The sequence below is a fragment of the Oncorhynchus keta genome, chromosome 6, assembly GCF_023373465.1.
Source record: "Oncorhynchus keta strain PuntledgeMale-10-30-2019 chromosome 6, Oket_V2, whole genome shotgun sequence".
In the NCBI taxonomy this organism is placed as follows: Eukaryota; Metazoa; Chordata; class Actinopteri; order Salmoniformes; family Salmonidae; genus Oncorhynchus; species Oncorhynchus keta.
This window is the reverse complement of record NC_068426.1, coordinates 36,188,281-36,202,409: the sequence shown is the minus strand read 5'-3', so window position 1 is coordinate 36,202,409 and position 14,129 is coordinate 36,188,281. Positions and strand designations below refer to the sequence as shown.

Sequence of the window (14,129 nt, the reverse complement as noted above, 5' to 3'; positions counted from 1 at the left end):
TCTGGGTGAGCATTTTCTTGTTTGCCCATGGCTCTATACAGCTCATTGAGTCTTAATGCTAGCATACGTTTGTGGTGGTAAGTAGACAGCTATGAAAAATACAGATAAACTCTTGGTAAATAGTATGGTCTACAGCTTATCATGATGCATAGAAAACAAACTCAAAGACAGAAGCAGAAACTGGAACAACTAGGAATAGGACAAGATGTAATATTCATGCATCCAAAACAAAAGGTGGTACTGGTGGTGACTGGGTACTAGTTGGTACTGGTGGTGACTGGGTACTAGTTGGTACTGGTGGTGACTGGGTACTAGTTGGTACTGGTGGTGACTGGGTACTAGTTGGTACTGGTGGTGACTGGGTATTAGTTGGTACTGGTGGTGACTGGGTACTAGGTGGTACTGGTGGTGTTGTTGGTGACTGGGTACTAGTTGGTACTGGTGGTGACTGGGTACTAGGTGGTACTGGTGGTGTTATTGGTGACTGGGTACTAGATGGTACTGGTGGTGTTATTGGGTACTAGTTGGTACTGGTGGTGACTGGGTACTAGTTGGTACTGGTGGTGACTGGGTACTAGGTGGTACTGGTGGTGTTATTGGTGACTGGGTACTAGATGGTACTGGTGGTGTTATTGGGTACGAGATGGTACTGGTGGTGACTGGGTACTAGGTGGTACTGGTGGTGACTGGGTACTAGGTGGTACTGGTGGTGTTATTGGTGACTGGGTACTAGATGGTACTGGTGGTGTTATTGGGTACTAGTTGGTACTGGTGGTGACTGGGTACGAGATGGTACTGGTGGTGACTGGGTACGAGATGGTACTGGTGGTGTTATTGGTGACTGGGTACTAGATGGTACTGGTGGTGACTGGGTACTAGTTGGTACTGGTGGTGTTATTGGGTACTAGGTGGTACTGGTGGTGACTGGGTACTAGGTGGTACTGGTGGTGTTATTGGTGACTGGGTACTAGATGGTACTGGTGGTGTTATTGGGTACTAGGTGGTACTGGTGGTGACTGGGTATTAGGTGGTACTGGTGGTGTTATTGGTGACTGGGTACTAGGTGGTATTGGTGGTGTTATTGGTGACTGGGTACTAGGTGGTACTGGTGGTGTTATTGGTGACTGGGTACTAGGTGGTACTGGTGGTGTTGTTGGTGACTGGGTACTAGGTGGTACTGGTGGTGACTGGGTACTAGGTGGTACTGGTGGTGTTGTTGGTGACTGGGTACTAGGTGGTACTGGTGGTGACTGGGTACTAGGTGGTACTGGTGGTGACTGGGTACTAGATGGTACTGGTGGTGTTATTGGTGACTGGGTACTAGGTGGTACTGGTGGTGTTATTGGTGACTGGGTACTAGATGGTACTGGTGGTGTTATTGGGTACTAGGTGGTACTGGTGGTGACTGGGTACTAGGTGGTACTGGTGGTGACTGGGTATTAGGTGGTACTGGTGGTGTTATTGGTGACTGGGTACTAGGTGGTACTGCTGGTGACTGGATACTAGGTGGTACGGATGGTGACTGGATACTAGGTGGTACTGGTGGTGTTATTGGTGACTGGGTACTAGGTGGTACTGATGGTGACTGGGTACTAGGTGGTACTGGTGGTGTTGTTGGTGACTGGGTACTAGGTGGTACTGGTGGTGTTGTTGGTGACTGGGTACTAGTTGGTACTGGTGGTGACTGGGTACTAGGTGGTACTGGTGGTGACTGGGTACTAGGTGGTACTGGTGGTGTTATTGGTGACTGGGTACTAGATGGTACTGGTGGTGTTATTGGGTACTAGGTGGTACTGGTGGTGACTGGGTACTAGGTGGTACTGGTGGTGACTGGGTATTAGGTGGTACTGGTGGTGTTATTGGTGACTGGGTACTAGGTGGTACTGGTGGTGTTATTGGTGACTGGGTACTAGGTGGTACTGGTGGTGTTATTGGTGACTGGGTACTAGGTGGTACTGGTGGTGTTATTGGTGACTGGGTACTAGGTGGTACTGATGGTGACTGGGTACTTGGTGGTACTGATGGTGACTGGGTACTTGGTGGTGTTATTGGTGACTGGGTACTAGGTGGTACGGATGGTGACTGGATACTAGGTGGTACTGGTGGTGTTATTGGTGACTGGGTGACTGGGTACTAGGTGGTACTGATGGTGACTGGGTACTTGGTGGTACTGATGGTGACTGGGTACTTGGTGGTGTTATTGGTGACTGGGTACTAGGTGGTACTGGTGGTGACTGGGTACTAGGTGGTACTGATGGTGAGTGAGTGGAAAACACACAAAAGGGCAACAATGATAAACACACACCAACGTGATGCTGACCAGACCCGGACACAACACAAGTCTATATCCCCTCACATAGAACACACACACTGACCAATCTCAAACACACTAAAGAGGGAGAGAGAGACAGGGAGAGAGAGACAGGGAGAGAGAGAGACAGGGAGAGAGAGACAGGGAGAGAGAGACAGGGAGAGAGAGACAGGGAGAGAGAGACACAGAACACACACACTGACCAATCTCAAACACACTAAAGAGGGAGAGAGAGACAGGGAGAGGTAGACAGGGAGAGGTAGACAGGGAGAGAGAGACACAGAAAGAGAGAGACACAGGGAGAGAGAGACACAGAAAGAGAGAGACACAGAAAGAGAGAGACACAGAAAGAGAGAGACACAGAAAGAGAGAGACACAGAAATAGAGAGACACAGAAAGAGACAGACACAGGGAGAGAGAGACACAGAAAGAGAGAGACACAGAGACAGGGAGAGAGAGACAGGGAGAGAGAGACAGGGAGAGAGAGACACAGAACACACACACTGACCAATCTCAAACACACTAAAGAGGGAGAGAGAGACAGGGAGAGGTAGACAGGGAGAGGTAGACAGGGAGAGAGAGACACAGAAAGAGAGAGACACAGGGAGAGAGAGACACAGAAAGAGAGAGACACAGAAAGAGAGAGACACAGAAAGAGAGAGACACAGAAAGAGAGAGACACAGAAATAGAGAGACACAGAAAGAGACAGACACAGGGAGAGAGAGACACAGGGAGAGAGAGACACAGAAAGAGAGAGACACAGAAAGAGAGAGACACAGAAAGAGAGAGACACAGAAAGAGAGAGACACAGAAAGAGAGAGGCACAGAAAGAGAGAGGCACAGAAAGAGAGAGAGAGAGAGAGATCAACAGCGGCAATGAGAGACAACGGCAGAGAGAGAGAAAGGGAGAAGATAGTGAGATACAGAAAGGGAAAGGGGGATACCTAGTCAGTTGTGCAACAATGTATTCTACTGAAATGTGCCTTCCGCATTTCACCCAACCCCTCTGAGAGACAGAGAGAGAGCCCGAGGGCAGTTAAGTTCCCAGGTGATACCACAGTCTGAACATGTTTTATCGTCTTGCTCCTGTCAGAGTCTGTCTGATGACTTATGGCTCCAGGTATAAGTTGCCCTCAGGCACAGATTTAGGACCGGCTGTCCCTCCCACAACCCAACATTTACCACGAGGAGGAGTAAACACAAAACCGACCCTAGATCAGCATCTATTCAACTTCCTAGTCCTGCGTATGGGACTCAGTGTCTGTCTCCTTCAGAAGAGAGTGAGACTGAGACCCTAAAGGCTGTGACTCCTCATGTCCAGTCACGTATTCACTCAGTCAGTCAGCCACCTGATCACTCACTGATGCTCAACACATCATCTACACATCGGAGCAGTGGCTACTCCAGTGATCAATCTCCCCCCTGACGATACGTTCATTTGATTCAAGTGTTAGGAAATAGGAACACGGCTGTCACTAAATGACGTGGCCGGATACATCACGTAGTAGTCAGAGTGGAAGCAGACCAGAGGTTAGGTTAGACTGAATCAGACGCAGAACGAACATGAAATCACACACGCGCGCACACACACGTTCTGGCTCGGAGGAATGTAATTGCGTCACCCCCCCCCCCACCTTTTCATCACTGCATTAATTAACAATTTTATAGACATCACACACACACACTGAAGGAGATTTGGGCTTTGTGTTAGGGAATCAGGCAGCCATTACAGGAGAATGACATCATCTCTCTATGAACCAAGCAGACCTTAACGTTTGAAAGGGTCCAGTGGTGTGTGTGTGTGTGTGTGTGTGTGTGTGTGTGTGTGTGTGTGTGTGTGTGTGTGTGTGTGTGTGTGTGTGTGTGTGTGTGTGTGTGTGTGTGTGTGTGTGTGTGTGTGTGTGTGTGTGTGTGTGTGTGTGTGTGTGTGTGTGTGTGTGTGTGTGTGTGTGTGTGTACAGTGCTGCTCACGCACCGGGACACACACTTCTGTTCGAGTGTGTCTTGGCTGTGTTTTGTGTGGAATATGAAATCATAATATAACGGTCCAATGTGAATCATTTGAAACTAAACAAAGTAGTGCTGACGACTTCATTACCAGCAAGTACCCAACTGTCATACTTGAGTTAAAGTAACGATACCTTAATAGAAAATGACTCAAGAAAAAGTGACGGTCACCCAGTAAAGTACTACTTGAGTAAAAGTTGAAAAGTATTTGGTTTTAAATATACTTAAGTATCAAAAGTCAAATGTAATTTCTCAAATATACTTAAGTAAAAGTATAAATAATTTCAAATTCCTTACGTTAAGCAAACCAGACGGCACCATTTCCTTGTTACGGATAGCCATGGGCACGCTCAAACACTCAGATATAATTTACGGATAGCCATGGGCACGCTCCAACACTCAGATATCATTTACGGATAGCCATGGGCACGCTCCAACACTCAGATATCATTTACGGATAGCCATGAGCACGCTCCAACACTCAGATATCATTTACGGATAGCCATGGGCACGCTCCAACACTCAGATATCATTTACGGATAGCCATGGGCACGCTCCAACACTCAGATATCATTTACGGATAGCCATGGGCACGCTCCAACACTCAGATATCATTTACGGATAGCCATGAGCACGCTCCAACACTCAGATATCATTTACGGATAGCCATGGGCACGCTCCAACACTCAGATATCATTTACGGATAGCCATGGGCACGCTCCAACACTCAGATATCATTTACGGATAGCCATGAGCACGCTCCAACACTCAGATATCATTTACGGATAGCCATGAGCACGCTCCAACACTCAGATATCATTTACGGATAGCCATGAGCACGCTCCAACACTCAGATATCATTTACGGATAGCCATGGGCACGCTCCAACACTCAGATATCATTTACGGATAGCCATGGGCACGCTCCAACACTCAGATATCATTTACGGATAGCCATGGGCACGCTCCAACACTCAGATATAATTTACGGATAGCCATGGGCACGCTCCAACACTCAGATATCATTTACGGATAGCCATGGGCACGCTCCAACACTCAGATATCATTTACGGATAGCCATGGGCACGCTCCAACACTCAGATATCATTTACGGATAGCCATGGGCACGCTCCAACACTCAGATATCATTTACGGATAGCCATGGGCACGCTCCAACACTCAGATATCATTTACGGATAGCCATGGGCACGCTCCAACACTCAGATATCATTTACGGATAGCCATGGGCACGCTCCAACACTCAGATATCATTTACGGATAGCCATGGGCACGCTCCAACACTCAGATATCATTTACGGATAGCCATGGGCACGCTCCAACACTCAGATATCATTTACGGATAGCCATGGGCACGCTCCAACACTCAGATATCATTTACGGATAGCCATGGGCACGCTCCAACACTCAGATATCATTTACGGATAGCCATGGGCACGCTCCAACACTCAGATATCATTTACGGATAGCCATGGGCACGCTCCAACACTCAGATATCATTTACGGATAGCCATGGGCACGCTCCAACACTCAGATATCATTTACGGATAGCCATGGGCACGCTCCAACACTCAGATATCATTTACGGATAGCCATGGGCACGCTCCAACACTCAGATATCATTTACGGATAGCCATGGGCACGCTCCAACACTCAGATATCATTTACGGATAGCCATGGGCACGCTCCAACACTCAGACATCATTTACAAACTAAGCATGTGTTTAGTGAGTCCTCCAGATCAGAGGCAGTAGGGACGACCAGGGATGTTTTCATGATCAGTGTGTGAATTAGAGCATTTCTCTGTCCTGCTAAGCATTCAAAATGTAACGAGCACTTTTGGGTGTCAGGAAAAATGTATGGAGTAAAAAGTACACCGTTTTCTTTAGGAATGTGATAAAGTAAAACTAAATGTGAAGCAAAAATATAAATAGTAAAGTAAAGTACAGAAACCCCCAAAAAACAACTTAAGTAGTACCTTCAAGTATTTTTACTTAAGTAGTACCTTCAAGTATTTTTTACTTAAGTAGTACCTTCAAGTATTTTTACTTAAGTAGTACCTTCAAGTATTTTTACTTAAGTAGTACCTTCAAGTATTTTTACTTAAGTAGTACCTTCAAGTATTTTTACTTAAGTAGTACCTTCAAGTATTTTTTACTTAAGTAGTACCTTCAAGTATTTTTACTTAAGTAGTACCTTCAAGTATTTTTACTTAAGAAGTACCTTCAAGTATTTTTACTTAAGTAGTACCTTCAAGTATTTTTACTTAAGTAGTACCTTCAAGTATTTTTACTTAAGTAGTACCTTCAAGTATTTATACTTAAGTAGTACCTTCAAGTATTTTTACTTAAGTAGTACCTTCAAGTATTTTTACTTAAGTAGTACCTTCAAGTATTTTTACTTAAGTAGTACCTTCAAGTATTTTTACTTAAATAGTACCTTCAAGTATTTATACTTAAGTAGTACCTTCAAGTATTTTTACTTAAGTAGTACCTTCAAGTATTTTTACTTAAGTAGTACCTTCAAGTATTTTTTACTTAAGTAGTACCTTCAAGTATTTTTACTTAAGTAGTACCTTCAAGTATTTTTACTTAAGTACTTTATACTACTGCAACGGACACTGAATTCAGTGCTCTGTGCCTGTAGTTGCGTTGTCCAGTCAATATGAACCACTGTGTACTGGATGAAGGTGACCATAAGGACTGTAAAAGTGAAACATGCAATGCGTGGGTGTGATCGAGCAGGTGACTCACATGGAGCGATGTCAACGTAGAGAGGGTCAATGTTGTGTAGCAGCTCCAGTCTGGGTGAAGCGTGACCTTTACTGGAAGACAAAGAACAACAGTCACGACACACTTTCAGTCCGTCTCTCGACTACCCCAGAAGGGTCTGGAAATCTAAAGCAGACATCTACGTTCATAAAGCGGTCCCAGGCTTTGACCACACTGGACCACAGAGTGACCGCAGCGTGCGCTAATACACAGCAAGAATAACTTTCTCAATTCACATGTTGCTGAGCTTTTTGGGAGGGTAACATTTTTTTCTGAGTAAACTTAAATGACCAAAAACATATATATATTTTTTATGATATAAAGTATGTAGAAAAGATACTGGCTATGCAGTGTATTCGGAAAGTATTCCAACCCCTTCACTCCTTCACTTGGTCCACATTTTGTTACGTTACAGCCTTACTCCAAAATAATTCAATAAGATCATCTTTGAGAACCAACATAAAAGCCAGTCAGGGAGAATAAATAAATTCCAAAAACAAACAGTATGTATTTTGTTACTACGTTTGAGCAAAAGAACGCAGGATTAGCCAATGCAAAATGTATAGAAATGCAGGAAATGAGCTTAAAAAACGGCTAAATGTCCTCTCAGCTACATTGCACAGTATGTAGAATGGCATGAAATATGCAACAATCTCACAGTTCCATGGAGAAACTTGACCACACCCCTACTAGTCCCCACCCCCACACACACACACAAACAAACAATCACACAGCACTCAAAGCAGACTAGGACCATAAAAGACAAGCAAACAGGAATGTGTTTCAGTAGCCAATAGGGCTAAGGACACACGACGACACGTACACAGTCAAAACACACCAGACAAAAGGTAATGAAACAGCCAGGTGGCCGGCCACAGCCAATAGGAGAGAGTGCTGGACTGAGAGCAGTTGTTTGTGGGTAACCACAGGCTGTGGGCTTCTGCTGCAGGCCTCAATTCAACCCACTTTCATTGTGTCTGCTTTTAGTTTACGAATCTAATGTGTCACTCACACAGAATGAAGGCAATGATCGCCTTAGTGATTTTGAAAGCTTCTGGCTCGCTTATGTAAGTCTTGTCCTGGACACCGGCCCCCCTTTAAGTGGTCAATGACTTTATGACTTGTACGATAAGTCAGGAGTGACAGAGCAAGAGAGGGACAGGCGCTATAGAGGGAGGGAGGTGGGGGAGAGAGAGAGAGAGAGAGAGAGAGAGAGAGAGAGAGAGAGAGAGAGAGAGAGAGAGAGAGAGAGAGAGAGAGAGAGAGAGAGAGAGAGAGAGAGAGAAAAGGAGCAACTCCAACTTTGTGTGAAAATGAGTGATGGAATTTCCTTCTCTTTGAAGTCCCATCGTCCCGGTAACAAAGAGCTTATTGAAAGACCAGAGAGGGAGACAGATTGGTCAGTGGGAGGGAGGGGGGGGAAAAAAGAGAGGTGGAGGAAAGGGGAGAGGAGAGGAGCTGTCAAACACAAGGAAATATTTGACCTGATCTGAGACGTATGAAACTCCTGAAGTGTCTGGCCAGAGTGTAGGACAGACTCACATAAACAACTCAGAAATGATGACAAGGTGCACACACACCACCCCCCCGCCCCCACTCCAGGCTTACCTGATAGCGTTCCACACATTATAGCCGTCCAGTGGCTTCGTCCCATCGGTCGATCCCCCGGCCAGGCCCACCAGTGTCGGCAGCCAATCGGAGATGTGTATGAGTTGGCGGCTGACGGTCCCAGGTTGTTTCAGCAGAGGGCTAGTCACGAAGCCAACGCCCCTAACCCCACCCTCCCACAGTGACCACTTCCTGCCTCTCAGAGGCCAGTTAGAACCCCCCGCCAGAGTCTGACCCCCGTTATCTGGAGAGAGAGAGAGAGAGAGAGAGAGAGAGAGAGAGAGAGAGAGAGAGAGAGAGAGAGAGAGAGAGAAAGGCAGAGAGAGAGGGACGTCATTCTACTGAAAAGCGTATTATGGTGTTTACGTAAATGCATTTTATAGAAAGTTTCATTTGATTCTGATTGCATATCACTGACAGAGGGTAAGAAAGAATCCCTCTCCACCGATTAGAGCAAGGCAGCCATTTTATTACTGATGACACGTGAGGGGAACAGATTATGGGTGTCATTGTCAAGTAACTGGAGAGCCAAACCAAAGCTACCTTTCAACTCCTCCTCATAAAAACACTGTTTGTTCTTTGCCCTTTCCACTGACTGATGCACAAATGACACATCAATTCCAAGACGACACATTGAATTCACCATGAAGAGTACAGCGTGCTTGATAAGCACTATGACGAGATCCAGGAGTTCTGAGGGGATTCGTATCGTGAGGCTTAACAGTGACGCCAAGTGGATTCATCCCATGAACAACACAGTGGTTAGACCTCCGAAGCACAACGCTCCCAGAGGAACTCCCCCAAGGCAGAGAGACAGGAGGGAGGTGGAGATGAAACATGGCCACCGTCTCTTAGATTGAGGAACTTCCTGCAAGCCGCGAGTCATGGCGGGTTGTTCGACCAATGGCCACGGCTCTTGGGGTTAGGGTTCATGGAACTGATCCATGCAAAAAAAGGTTGTTTGATGACTAAGTTCTAGCTTTGCAAATACATAAAAGTTTTTTTTTTTCAAATTAAACAAATTTGTCTCCCTCTTCCTGTGTCTTTTCATTTGTCTATGCTTCTCAGACAGACAGACAGTCATCCTCCCTAGAGGCTAGTCCAGTATAAACAAAATAGACCATTCACCCTGGGCTCTCCCTTCGCTAGAGAGAGGAGAGGGGGAGGAAAGGAGGGGAAGAAAAAGAGAGGAGCGCCATGTGAGTTCAGGAAGTAGTCCCTGCAGCTTCCAGGCCGTTCTCAAAAGAGAGCCCTCTCTTCACTAATTCATTTTCAAACTGTTTCTGCTCCTTCTCTATGCCAGCTCTCTCCCTCTTTCCTTCTTTCTCTCCAACTCTTACTCAGACACCCGCTCCTATCCTTTCTCTCACACCCTCTCCCTCTCTTTCCCGTTCTCTCTCACACCCTCTCCCTCTCTTTCCCGTTCTCCCTCACAGACTCGCTCCTATCCTTTCTCTCTCACACCCTCTCCCTCTCTTTCCCGTTCTCCCTCACAGACTCGCTCCTATCCTTTCTCTCTCACACCCTCTCCCTCTCTTTCCCGTTCTCTCTCACAGACTCGCTCCTATCCTTTCTCTCTCCCCAGCTCTCTCTTACAGTAAGACCCCAGTGCGCCAGTTAGCTAACAGAGAGTTTCATCGCTAAGGAATCTCTCTGAGTGCTCCTCCAAACGTTTCTAAACCGTGTGTTTATGTCTGAACAGGGCTGGGGTGAGACATACTGTGTAGGCCGTTAGTTAGCTCACACACTGTGACTCAGCAAGCAGTAAGCCTTGGTGGGGCATGAAATAGTAATGATTCATTCACAGTATATTCTCGACTAAAGAGCAAAACCATGAAGATACAGGTTTTATCACCTCCACTCACAAACGTCATTCTCTACATGTAAAAGCTTTTCACGATCTTTGCCCAACAAGCAGAGTTTAACGGTAAGGGTTAAGATGCGAACTAGTGAAGCAGGCCACATACCTGAGCCCACCACAGACACACACCTCTCCCCTACCCCTTATAGCATCGTTCCTAACTTCTAATAATCCTGTAAAGCCATGCTACTCCGAAGGAAAGAAAAAAAAACGTTATCCCCCCCCTCCTCCTCCTCCACCTTCGAAGCTGCATCTGACCAGAAGCTTCAGACACAAGCCATTAACAGGCCCAGATTTAGAGGAATCCAACCAGCCTCTCTGCTGGTATCACACACTCAAACGGCAACATAGAACCAATGGGTGACACAAGCATCTATTGTTATATGGATCCATCTTCCTATCAACCGAAACCCAGTGCCGGGAACAGTGGTATGTATTGACAAGTGCTCCTCCGACATAATGTTAAAGGGGGCCTCTACACTGGTAAACTAGGTCAATGTTGGTAGATTTCTGATTACACACCATTGCCTTTAACAGTAGGCCTCCACGGCACATCTTGACTTCCCCCTGCTCACTGCTCACACTCGTCTGAGGGTCTGCGGCTGCTGGGAGCCGCTCAACTCAGGACTGTTTCCGTTTCCTAAATGGCTCCCAGCTGCGTGATAAGGCTCCTCTACAGAGAGGAGATGGGGCTGACGGAACAAACCAGTCAGATACAAGGACATGCTGACCTCTAGTGGCAACTCTGGAAATGACTGCAATTGACTGTCAGCATGGTATGAGTTTAGGGTGCGAGTCACCTGAAGCGCTGAAAATAACAACTGGCTGGAACTAATGACACACCACAGATGATGGTGACTCGTCCGCTCTGGTGAATCAAAAAGTGCGACGCGGCTCGTTCAACTGGCTGTGTAGCGCAGTGCAGAGAACAGAGTCAACATAGGCTTTATCCACTGTCACTTTAAAGCCAAACTTCCTAGCTACTCCTGTCCCTCCATGTGACCTGGCTCTGTGGTGCTGATGGAAAATTCTCTGTGTCCTGCCCGGTGACATTAAGAGTGATTACCCCGTCTTTAACTGCTCACAGAGTTGGGATCTGTTCACGTCTGACACTTCATAAAAACCTAGTGTTCCACAACCACATGTAAACTACAGAGAGTGGAGAGAGTCACACACACACACACACACACACACACACACACACACACACACACACACACACACACACACACACACACACACACACACACACACACACACACACACACACACACACACACACACACACACACACACACACACACACACACACACACGAAGCAGAAGAAAACAGCCTAAAAGATAAGCGGTACACACTGGGGGAAGACAACAACTGGCATTCAGGGGGAAGAGAGAGGACCAGAATAACACCTCACACCCCAGTAACATGTTACTGTCTATGGGGAAAGAGAGAGGGCCAGATTAACATCTCACACCCCAGTAACATGTTACTGTCTATGGGGAAAGAGAGAGGGCCAGAATAACACCTCACACCCCAGCAACATGTTACTGTCTATGGGGAAAGAGAGAGGGCCAGATTAACACCTCACACCCTAGTAACATGTTACTGTCTATGGGGAAAGAGAGAGGGCCAGATTAACACCTCACACCCTAGTAACATGTTACTGTCTATGGGGAAAGAGAGAGGGCCAGAATAACACCTCACACCCCAGTAACATGTTACTGTCTATGGGGAAAGAGAGAGGGCCAGAATAACACCTCACACCCCAGTAACATGTTACTACTGTCTATGGGGAAAGAGAGAGGGCCAGAATAACACCTCACACCCCAGTAACATGTTACTGTCTATGGGGAAAGAGAGAGGGCCAGAATAACACCTCACACCCCAGTAACATGTTACTGTCTATGGGGAAAGAGAGAGGGCCAGAATAACACCTCACACCCCAGTAACATGTTACTGTCTATGGGGAAAGAGAGAGGGCCAGAATAACACCTCACACCCCAGTAACATGTTACTACTGTCTATGGGGAAAGAGAGAGGGCCAGAATAACACCTCACACCCCAGTAACATGTTACTGTCTATGGGGAAAGAGAGAGGGCCAGAATAACACCTCACACCCCAGTAACATGTTACTGTCTATGGGGAAAGAGAGAGGGCCAGATTAACACCTCACACCCCAGTAACATGTTACTGTCTATGGGGAAAGAGAGAGGGCCAGAATAACACCCCACACCCCAGTAACATGTTACTGTCGATGGGGAAAGAGAGAGGGCCAGAATAACACCCCACACCCCAGTAACATGTTACTGTCTATGGGGAAAGAGAGAGGGCCAGAATAACACCTCACACCCCAGTAACATGTTACTGTCTATGGGGAAAGAGAGAGGGCCAGAATAACACCTCACACCCCAGTAACATGTTACTGTCTATGGGGAAAGAGAGAGGGCCAGAATAACACCTCACACCCCAGTAACATGTTACTGTCTATGGGGAAAGAGAGAGGGCCAGAATAACACCTCACACCCCAGTAACATGTTACTGTCTATGGGGAAAGAGAGAGGGCCAGATTAACACCTCACACCCCAGTAACATGTTACTGTCTATGGGGAAAGAGAGGGGGCCAGATTAACACCTCACACCCCAGTAACATGTTACTGTCGATGGGGAAAGAGAGAGGGCCAGAATAACACCTCACACCCCAGTAACATGTTACTGTCTATGGGGAAAGAGAGAGGGCCAGAATAACACCTCACACCCCAGTAACATGTTACTGTCTATGGGGAAAGAGAGAGGGCCAGAATAACACCTCACACCCCAGTAACATGTTACTGTCTATGGGGAAAGAGAGAGGGCCAGAATAACACCTCACACCCCAGTAACATGTTACTGTCTATGGGGAAAGAGAGAGGGCCAGATTAACACCTCACACCCCAGTAACATGTTACTGTCTATGGGGAAAGAGAGAGGGCCAGAATAACACCTCACACCCCAGTAACATGTTACTGTCTATGGGGAAAGAGAGAGGGCCAGAATAACACCTCACACCCCAGCAACATGTTACTGTCTATGGGGAAAGAGAGAGGGCCAGATTAACACCTCACACCCCAGTAACATGTTACTACTGTCTATGGGGAAAGAGAGAGGGCCAGAATAACACCTCACACCCCAGCAACATGTTACTGTCTATGGGGAAAGAGAGAGGGCCAGATTAACACCTCACACCCCAGTAACATGTTACTGTCTATGGGGAAAGAGAGAGGGCCAGAATAACACCTCACACCCCAGTAACATGTTACTGTCTATGGGGAAAGAGAGAGGGCCAGAATAACACCCCACACCCCAGTAACATGTTACTGTCTATGGGGAAAGAGAGAGGGCCAGAATAACACCTCACACCCCAGTAACATGTTACTGTCTATGGGGAAAGAGAGAGGGCCAGAATAACACCTCACACCCCAGTAACATGTTACTGTCTATGGGGAAAGAGAGAGGGCCAGAATAAGTGAGACGACAGCAGACCTATAAACATTCATTCACAGGATATGAGGCAG

General features: G+C 46.7%; 1 protein-coding gene and 1 long non-coding RNA gene across 2 annotated transcripts in view; one reads left to right on the top strand and one right to left on the bottom strand.

Annotated features, from left to right (window-relative positions):
- Nucleotides 1–14,129, bottom strand: part of arsb (arylsulfatase B) — a 37,342-nt gene that overhangs the window by 9,615 nt on the left and 13,598 nt on the right. The window contains exons 5-6 of the mRNA XM_052521417.1: nucleotides 8,716–8,959; nucleotides 7,090–7,160 (exon numbers count right to left, since the gene is read on the bottom strand). Of these exons, the coding sequence (XP_052377377.1) occupies nucleotides 7,090–7,160; nucleotides 8,716–8,959 (315 nt within the window). The remainder of the gene's footprint in view (nucleotides 1–7,089; nucleotides 7,161–8,715; nucleotides 8,960–14,129) is intronic.
- LOC127930778 (uncharacterized) lies at nucleotides 1,086–2,009 on the top strand. Its single transcript, XR_008139440.1, has 3 exons — nucleotides 1,086–1,135; nucleotides 1,669–1,722; nucleotides 1,842–2,009. It is a non-coding gene; the product is annotated as an uncharacterized LOC127930778 (long non-coding RNA).